The 10,332-nt window shown below is 39.4% G+C and overlaps 1 protein-coding gene across 1 annotated transcript in view; it reads right to left on the reverse strand.

Moving 5' to 3' along the window:
- LOC109211972 (trafficking protein particle complex subunit 5) overlaps positions 1–5,334 on the reverse strand; it is a 5,825-nt gene extending 491 nt beyond the window's left edge. The window contains exons 1-7 of the mRNA XM_019375572.1: positions 5,180–5,334; positions 4,427–4,515; positions 3,337–3,400; positions 2,659–2,736; positions 791–867; positions 628–694; positions 447–554 (exon numbers count right to left, since the gene is read on the reverse strand). Coding sequence (XP_019231117.1) covers positions 447–554; positions 628–694; positions 791–867; positions 2,659–2,736; positions 3,337–3,400; positions 4,427–4,515; positions 5,180–5,251 — 555 coding nt within the window. The 5' untranslated portion in view covers positions 5,252–5,334. The remainder of the gene's footprint in view (positions 1–446; positions 555–627; positions 695–790; positions 868–2,658; positions 2,737–3,336; positions 3,401–4,426; positions 4,516–5,179) is intronic.
- Between the last annotated feature and the right edge of the window lie 4,998 nt (positions 5,335–10,332).

Consider the following 10,332-nt stretch of genomic DNA (forward strand, 5'->3'; position numbering starts at 1 on the left):
GGGGGGTTAACGGTTACGGGTGGGTGTGAAGGAAAAATAGGAGTCCACAACTTCAATCTTACGTTGCCACGGCATATGGCCATTTCACAACTGATCTAACCTTGAATTCATGCTGAAATGACTAACAATCTACCATTATTATTTATGTGACACTATTTTCGTCCGTCTAGAAGGAACAACACCTTTTTATATCTGAAACAGTTTAATCTACACTTCCTAGTTTACCCTTAATGACATGATTTTATAGCCACATAAATGTCATCGCATGTTTAAAACGACAAGTTCCAAAAGTCTTTCTTTTCCTTCTTAAACTCGGTGCCCAGTTAAAAAGGTTCACATAATATCATATGAAACGGAGTAGTTTAATTGCATCGCTGGCACTTAAAAACTCAATAGAGCAGCCAACTAGTATAGTTGAATAGAAAGGTCAAATAAAACTGATTTACCTCTTCAGCAAATTTAATCAAAATTGTTGTCCGCGGTCGCTGCTGCCCCTCCACAGGGACGAAATGAGCTGTCACAACCGCTGGGAAACCTGCATTTTCCAGAACTCCCTTCAAGAAGAAAAAGAAAATAAATGATAGCTCTCTGGAATGGGAGATGAAGCGAAGGCAATAATGTTCTTACCCTTACAATACCCGCAACAAAAGCTCCGCAATTGAATGCACCCATATCTTTTGGTATTGAAATGAATCTAAAATGCAAATGCATATTAAAAAACTGATATATTAGAGTTGGTCCAGCAAGTAGATAAATTGGAAGCATTTATAATGGGTTCAGTAAAAATCACCTGTTGACAAGGAGCTCCTTCTCACTAATCATATATTCATCTTCATGCTCAGTTCCTTTCTCAAGCGAGTCAGCAACCTGGTATACAAAAGCTAAACTGTTTCACCTAATCCAAACCTCCAACAATTCATCGGCATAATAACTTGGATACGGTAAGTAAAAGTTAGGCTAGAGGAGCTTGATTCCAAAAGCAATGATGCCACTCAATCAAACGGAGCAGGCCATTAAGGAAACAACCTAGAAAAGCTAGAACAACGTCAGAGAATTTGCTGAAAGGAAAATTTGATTACAAATTTTAGGTCGGTCATAAGATTATCTTGCAAGGAAACTATAAAAGGGCATTCTGGTGCACAAGGCATCCCGCGTTAACGCGGGGTCCGGGGAAGAGCCGCACCACAATGGGTCTGATGTAGACAACCTAACATAATGCAAGCATTAGTGGTAGCTTCCACGGCTCGAATCCGTGACCTATAGGTCATACGGAGACAACTATGGATAACTTAAACAAAAGACAAAGAGACTAATCACAATCACAGGGGCCTATATTCTAAGAGACTCAACTAAGTATTACTATAAGAAATTATTCTAAACAGTAAAGGTTGTTCTGGAAAAGAAAGATTAAAATGTTGTGTTAGTGGGCGAGGTAGGGAGCCTTTGAACCTATACATTCACAAAGGAAAGGCACTTGCTTCTAATCAACAAGCAAATATTTCTGATACCAAATCTGTGCTTTAAATAAAACGGCATATTTCCTGTAATGAGGAAGTAGAAGAGATAACATCAAGCAGCATATCTCCTCTTTTCATTTTCTTTCCTCTCCCCAACTTGTTTGGAACTGAGGCGGAGTAGTAGTTGTTGTTGTCCATTTTCTTTCCTCTTCTTCCACCCAAACCAAGCATAACGAAAATCTTCCATTCCCTTCCCTATTTTCTAGAAAGAAGTTCGTATCAAGAAGCATCCATTGACTGAGAAAGGATGCATGCACACAACCTCCAAGTTGAAATTCTCCCACAGTAAGAGGATTCATAAAGCCGGCCCCAACTCGTCTAGGATGGAGGCATAGTTGCCTAATTTATATAATGACAAAAGTATTAGTCCTTCAGTTTAGTTTCAAGATTTCTAATATCTCCTTGTAAGCTCAATGCTGGACATTTATTAGTTCCACGCAAGAATGACATAGACCTGTGATTGCTCCATAAATAGCGACCCATAGCTCCAACCACATTTTCACACATGATAAATATGTTGCCCCAAAAAGGCACTTAATTTAAGGTCACTGGAAAACAATTATTATCAAATATCAACTCCATTATGCTTCCTTATAAAGAAGTTTTTCTTTGTTGTGACTTCACTCATGTGAAATCTCTCTCACAGTCTACTGATGTATCCTAGTTAAAAGCTCCATTGCATACTGAAGTACCACAGAGCACCATATCCACAAAGCCTATTGACATTCCATGTAACAGAACTAGAATGAAGAAAACGCAATGTTCACATGCTATGTGTAGCACATCCGAAGCAGTTGAGAAAGTGGTAAAACATAGACTGAAGGTTTCCATGCTTGCTACTAATTGAGTTACTGGAAAAAACATGCATAAAGAAAGAGCGCTTGCTCCCAGAAGTATAAGAACTCAATCTTGTCAAAATGATCATTTTTTCTCCTTTCGTACTGAAAAGGTTTCCAGACATCCTCCCCCCCCCCCCCCCGCGCTACTGCCTAAAACCAAACATAAACACAAACATGAATAAAACTAAAGAAAGCTTAAGCACAATCCCCCCCAGAATAAAACAAATTAGTAAATTCAAAAAGAGATGAGAAAGTCTTTCAAGCAAAAAAGGGGAAGACAAAAAGAAGAAAAAGAAGTTGACCTTCCCAAACAAAACCTTCCATACTGTGCTGTGCACAAACGAGAGTATACCCAGTAGTCGTGTCTCCCTTCTGTTTCCCTGCAGCATTATGAAGAAATTAGAACAATTACTGTGTCCACTTTGAAAATAAAGCTAGTCACAACGTACTACAAATGGCCATCATAATTTTCTTGTTCAAACAATAGAAAGTAACTTTATCTAATTTGATGTAATATTGCATTCTTCACCTAGTAAAGCAGCAGCGAAAGCAGCAATAGAGCTAGTTCCTCTCCCGGTCTATTCTTGGTTTTGTCCAAATTCTGAACTTTTTATTGGGGAATGAGTTAGGATAAGGATGTGGCTTAGTGAACAGGTAGTCATCATATTCTCCTCTAAGAGTTTCCCCAGTCTAAAGTGTCAAAAACGATAATGGTCGAAAAACATGTCTTCCCGTATCAGGAACAAGTTCATGTCAAAAACATAATTAGTTCAACATTACTATAAGTAAATATGCTTGTGTAGATTTCCATGTAATGGACACATATTAAATGGAAATAACTGGCCCAGATAATTATCTGCTAGTCAAGGTTTACTGGTTTGACAACGGATAGCTAGAAATTAGCATCCAGACATGGAGTTGCTCTAGGTGAAGAAGTTAAAAGCAGAATATCAGGGTGGGAATTGCAATTTAAGTCATACCTTTTCTCTATGGCAGAGGAGTTCCAAAATCCGTGCTCCAACAGCATATCCAGCATCCTCTAACCTATTTTCCAGAAAATCATTAAAATCCACAAGAATGCATTGACAAATGCAGTAAGAAATCTGTGGCTACGGAAAAATCTTAATACAAAGACTATTTCAAACTTAAAAGGGTAGAAAATATTAAGCTCAAGTTCCTGAATTCTTATCATTTGGTACTTTAAACAATTATACTGATATTCAACCTTCCTTTCTTAATCCCCAACAGTTCAATGTGCAAGTACGAGGTGTCAGCAATAATAGTAATTTTGTACCCAACATTGTGGCCTAGTGACCTAGTGGACAGAGTTACCCAATACCTATGCTGGTAGGGGGTACCAAGAACCTGAAGGAATTATTTCACTGTGTGCAAGCTGACTTGGACACTACAATCATAAGAAACATAGCCATTTATTTTCCTTTTATAAGGAAAGGTTTCACGAAAATGGATGTAAAAGCATCAAGTATCAACACGGCATACAACCAGTTAAAATACCTAATCCTCACCTCCATGTGATCCTTCCTTTCATTTGATACTAATTACTAACAACATGGGATGCTTTTAATCTTCTTTACTATTTTTCTTTCTTTACATTGACATGATACCATGGAGATGACTCTTAAGCATTTAGAAGATACAATGCGAGTAAGAACCACAAACAACATCTCCATATCTAGAGCAACATTAATGTAGATGATCAATCAATCAACTAAGCCTCCAATCCAAAATAGTTATGCTATGCATCCTCCATAACCATTTCGCCCTCGTATCATCCCAATACTAGAGGTTCTCTAAGTTTCACATAATTACAAGTCTCTAATCTCTATCCCTCTAATTTCTTGTTCTTCTTTTTTTCTTTATGACGCTACGCGCACGACTATTCCACCGAGTACCGACTTCCTCCAATCAACCCGCCAAGGCTTGGACAGATGCGAAGAAATCACCTAGTTTTATTTTTTTTGCCTCACTTTCAATCTAATTTCAGCAAGACAAGGGCCAACAATAAACAAAAAGAGGAAAGTTCTTGAAAATGGGGGAATGAGAAATCACCTTCGCTCTAATTCAGTAATGTTGTCCACTTGGGTCTGATTGTACTGAACAAGCTCGGAAAACAAGAATGCAAAACCACTCAAACTGACCTGCAAAAGGACCTCTATCACTAGTCTGCAAAGTATATCTTCCCCTTTAGCCAGTGGCAAAACTAAAAGTTCTTTTAAAGGATTTCAAAAAAAAAATACAAGAATGCAATACTTACTTGGACCTGTGATCTAAAGTAATATAATTGCACAAAAAAAAGGGCAGCCCGGTGCACTAAGCTCCAGCTATGCACGGGTCGGACCACAAGGGTATATCGTACGCAGCCTTACCCTGCATCTCTGCAAGAGGCTGTTTCCGCGACTTGAACCCGTGACTCCTGGTCACATGGCAGCAACTTTACCAGTTACACCAAGGCTCCCCTTCGAAAGTAATACAATTGCATTAAGTATAATTTTTCGTTATGCTAAGGGGATTCAATTATTTAAATACAAGCAAAAAAAAACACACAATTTTCAATTTGCATAGTATAATTATCTGACAAAGGGGATTCAATTGAACCCGCTAGCTCCGCCCTGCCTTTAGCTAGGAGGGGTTTAAGGGTTGAAACTCATTTGGAATTGGTAATATAGGTCTAAGTTAATAAGGTCTATAACGAAAAAAGAACCCCTTTTTGTTCTTTGAACTGCTTAATGGATTATTAGAGAATATAATTGAGTTAATTAATGATATAAAGATGTAAAGTTGAAAAGAGAAAGAAGAAGTTACCTCTTGTTTGCCCTTACTGAGGGGTCTTTCTAAGACATTTGTGTACTGCTTCATCTTCCCTACTCCGATCATTTTCTTGCTTCGACTCTTCCCAGATCGGTAAGCTCTGTATAGTGTGTTTACTGTTCTTTAGGCACTCAGATTTCGTTATTCATTAGAAAATTGGAAAGGAAGATCGAAGAAGAATTACAATATTGGTCCTTATGTTCGGGGTAGCTCTAAAATAGTTCCTTGAAATATTTTCTGAGTGGTTTTGGTCCTTTACATTTGTCAAAAAATAGCACTTTGGTTTATGTTTAACCAAAAAATAGTAATTTCGGTCAAAGCTTTATTTTAGAAGAACACGGGTTACTGATAATCAATATATAAAATGAATTAAAGAAATTGGCTTTGATAACAATAAGATGAACAGAAGAAAACAAAGTAATCAGTATATTCCAATGATATTTTGTGTCCTTACAAATGATCAGTATTCTCCTTTTTATAGCTATTTCTCAGATATACGTTTTGTCTTTGTCATAATAAGGCCATTATAGATAATTAAAGGCATTTAGTGTTACGTTACAATGACAATCATTATAATTAAATACAGATTTTCTAACGTTTTCAGTATTTAATGCTCATTAAATATTGTATCCGTACTCTCTTGTGCTGTCAGATTCATTCTCCTTAATTTTTGGACTTAAATAGGTACGAGCACCGAGTCTTTTGATTATCTGCTCGTGTCTCTGCTCGTACCTCTGCTCGTATCTGTTGCAACTCGTGCCTCTTTGCTAAGCATCATTCTTTGACCAGCTTACATGTCATGACATGTCATCTTTCAATTACTTCAATATATATAAACTTAATTTTTCCCAATACAGATAGTCCCCCCACTTGCCATTTATTCATCAATTGAATATGTTGAAAGTGGACTTTATTAAAGCGGAAATATTTGCCGCCATTATTCTCTTATGGAATCGACGCTTCATTTGTCACTTCCATTTAATGCCTATTACACGTGGCATCTTTTTATTGGTTCTGCGACCTTGCAGCGTCTTTTAAGGCCTTTTTACGGCTTCACCAATTACGAAGCGACAGTTCTCATTATGACTTTTCCATCATTGCACCTTTTCCTTTGACGGTTGCTTCTAGGTATAAATATAGTTTTCACCTTTGTCTTTTCAATTCTTGTTTGCTTCTTCCTCGTACTATCATGTCTTCATCAAACCCTAACCCTAGGAGAGTCCCCATAGTTGATAACTTTCCTCCTGCCCCAGGTAGGAGCAGAAGAGGAGGTAGACTACGTAATTTAGGGTCTTCATCCATACGTGGTTCTTCTCTTCCTTCATCTAGTTTCAGTCCCTCTTCTAGAACCAGAGGTTCTCTTTCTCAAAGGTCTTCTTCCAGAGGTAAGGAACCTTCTGAACCTCTTCGTGAACTTTTAGTAGAGGAAATAGTTCCTGTGGAACTATCTTTCTACAATGATAGAGAATCCCTTAGAAACCAAGTGTCCTCTTTAGATCGTGCTGATATCTACCCAACTCAGATCATTGAAGTGCTGATATCTAACACCTGAGATTTTATCGCGGTTCTGGGCTGGTATGTGATGTCATATTCACTTAACTTTATAGCCCATTTGGCTAACCTACCTGACAACTCATGCTTGTGTAATATATTGCGTAATGGATAAGCAGTTACTACGGTAATAGGATGACATTGAAAATAAGGCTTTAGTTTCCTAGATGCCATGATTAGTGCAAGTGCAAGCTTTTCTAATTGAGGATACCGCGTCTCCGCATCTAATAATGATTTGCTGACATAATAAATTGGAGATTGTTTACCTTGGTCTTCACGAACTAAAACAACACTCACCGCTACTTCTGAGACAGCCAGATAGATGAGCAATCTTTCCCCAACCTTTGATTTTGCGAGCAACGGTGGATTTGACAGGCATGTCTTCAAGTTTTTGACTGCTTGTTGACACTCCTCAGTCCATTCGAACTGGTCTTGCTTTTTAAGAGCTGAAAAGACTTTAAAACGTTTTTCTGATGATTTGGAAATAAATCTTCCCAAAGCTGCAATTCTCCCCGTTAGTCTTTGCACGTCTTTCTTATTTGTAAGCATGTCAGAAATTTCTTCAATGACTTTAATCTGCGCGGGATTTACTTCAATACCATGGTTAGAAACAAGAAAACCTAAAAACTTACCTGATGAAACACCAAACGCACATTTCTCGGGATTTAGTTTCATATTGAATTTTCGTAAAATCTGAAACGTATCAATTAAATGGGATATATGATCTCTTGATTGTTGAGATTTGACAAGCATATCATCTATATAGACTTCCATAGTTTTTCCCAAATGTTCTTGGAACATTTTGGTTACCAATCTTTGATACGTTGCACCAGCATTTTTGAGACCAAAAGGCATTACCTTATAACAGTAAGTCTCCCTGTCTTTGATAAATAAAGTTTTTTCTTCATCTAGGGGATCCATTTTGATCTGATTGTACCCGGAATACGCAACTAAAAAGCTTAATAACTCATGTCCGGCTGTCACGACCCAAACCCCGCTCCGGTCGTTATGGCACCTCTCGTGAAGACAAGGCCAGCCAGACCATTACCGAACACCTCTCTTAAGAAATTAAATAGTTCATAAGCAGTTTAAATATGATTTAATGACATTAATTAGCGGAAGTACAACCCAACACAGCCCTAATCGGGGCGTCACAAGTCACGAGCATCTATTAGAGTGTAAATACAACTACAAGGTCTAAAAGTACACGAAACATGAATAATGAACAAAAGAGAGAAAAACGATGCTGCGAACGCTGGCAATCACCTCGCTAAACCCTATATCTCAGCCTCCGATCAGCCAAAACCCGCTACCGGGTGAATAAATACCTGCATCTGCACACGAAGTGCAGGGAGTAAAGTGAGTACTCCAACTCAGTGAGTAATAAAGGTAAATAATAACTGAGCAGTAATCACACAAGGCAAACCATCATGTTGTACAGAGCAGTGTAAAACCTTTTGAGAAAAAAAAACAATGAAGCTGTGAAATCTTTAGAGATATCTTAGCTCAGTTTAAACCTCTTTTGAAAATGACTTCTTCAACGATTATGCAGTGATTGCAAAACAGTTAGTGCCGATAAGCACAGAAAATACGCCCCTCGGGCACAAATACCACGGTATAATAGGTAAAATGACAAGTAAATATGAAAGATGAACACATAAAAGTTCGCCCCTCGGGCAATATCTCAGAACAGTACCAGCCCCTCGGGCTACCTCACCATCACTCGTATCAGCCCCTCGGGCTCACTCTCAGAATAGTATCAGCCCCTCGGGCTACCTCACAGTCACTCGTTCAGCCCCTCGGGCTCACTCTCAGAACAATGGGTACCCGTGCTCACTGTGGGTGTGCAGACTCCGGAGGGGCCCCTTACGGCCCAAGCGCTATATCAAGCCACCTCGTGGAATCATCACTCGGCACTCGGCCTCACATCACTCAACCACCTCGTGGCATATAAATGTATCTCAGGCCCTCGGCCTCATATCACTCGGTGTATCCTCACATATGGCCCTCGGCCGCACTCAGTCAGATATCATCACAAGCCCCTCGGGCATTAGTAAAACAGTAGTTCTCAGCTCAAAACATCATTTAGAAATATCAATTAAGTTTCAAATCTGACTAAAAGGTGGCTGAGTTTGTAAAACAGTAGATACCAACAAGACTGAGTTCAAGCAATAAGTTGAAACAGTGAGGAAATAGTGATAAAAATCCCCGAAGGGTTCAAATAATTGGCACGAAGCCCAAATATGGCAATCAGTCCAAATTATGATGATAACAAACACGTTTCAGTCAAATACGCGGTAAAATCATCAATCGGGACGGACCAAGTCACAATCTCCAACGGTGCTCTACCCCACGCTCGCTATCCGGCGTGTAAGTCACCTCAACATAGCACTACGATGTGCAATCCGGGGTTTCAAACCCTCACGATATCATTTACAATCATTACTCACCTCGAACCGGCAAAATCTCTAGCTCGCGATGCCTTTGCTCCTCAAATCGGCCTCCACGCGCGTCGAATCTATCCAAAATCAGAATGAATACATCACAATATGCTAAGGGAACAAAGCCCAAGCGAAAATAATCGAGAAATATCAAAAATCCCGAAATTAGCAAAACCCGAGCTCCGGGCCCACTTCTCGAAACTCAGAAATTTTTACATCAACAGGTTCCTTATCTCGCCACGAATCCATACATACCAAAAACTCTCAAATCCGACCTCAAATGGCCCTTCAAATTCCAATTTAAAATTTCAAAAACCCAAGCCCTATTTCTTCCCTTTTTAGTTAAATTCCCATGAATTTCTAAGTTAATTCCACAAATAAATCACGTTTTTGGTTCATAGAACTTACCTCCAATCAATCCTCCTTGAATTCCTCTTAAATTTCCCCCAAAGAGCTCTCAAAATGTTCAACAATTGTGGAAAAATGACTTAAGCTCGCGGAATAAAATGTTTTAAACCTTCTGCCCAGCTACAGGACTTTCTTCTATGCGATCGCGGCCCCAGGCTCGTGATCGCGAAGAGCAAACTTTCCAAGCCTCAAAAATGGTCTATGCGAACGCGACCAATCGACTGCGAACGCGAAGGTCCAACCTTCACAACTATGCGAACGCGTCCACTCTTTGCGAATGCGAAGAAGAAACTTACCTGGGCTCCAAGGCCTTATACGCGAACGCGAACTACTGAATGCGAACGCGAAGCCTCGCCCTCTGACTCATTGCGGTTGCGAACGCCCAAACGCATACGCGATGAACAAATCTCAGGCCTCCCAAATTCCTTCTATGCGAACGCGGGGGACCTCCCGCGATCGCGAAGGTCAAAATTACATTTCTACATTTTTTCCCAAGTCCAAAACTTCCCGTTAGCCATCCGAAATCACCCCGAGGCCCCCAGGACCTCAACCAAAAGCACCAACGCATCCTAAAACATCATTCAAACTTGTTCCAATCATCAAAATATCTCCAACAACACCAAAACCATTAAATTACATCGAATTCAAGCCTAAGTTCTTCTAAAACATCCGAAATGCTCTTTCGATCAAAAACCCGACCAAACGACATCCGAATGACCCAAAATTTTGCACACACATCACAAATGA

This window comes from Nicotiana attenuata, unplaced genomic scaffold (genome assembly GCF_001879085.1).
Source record: "Nicotiana attenuata strain UT unplaced genomic scaffold, NIATTr2, whole genome shotgun sequence".
Lineage (NCBI taxonomy): Eukaryota > Viridiplantae > Streptophyta > Magnoliopsida > Solanales > Solanaceae > Nicotiana > Nicotiana attenuata.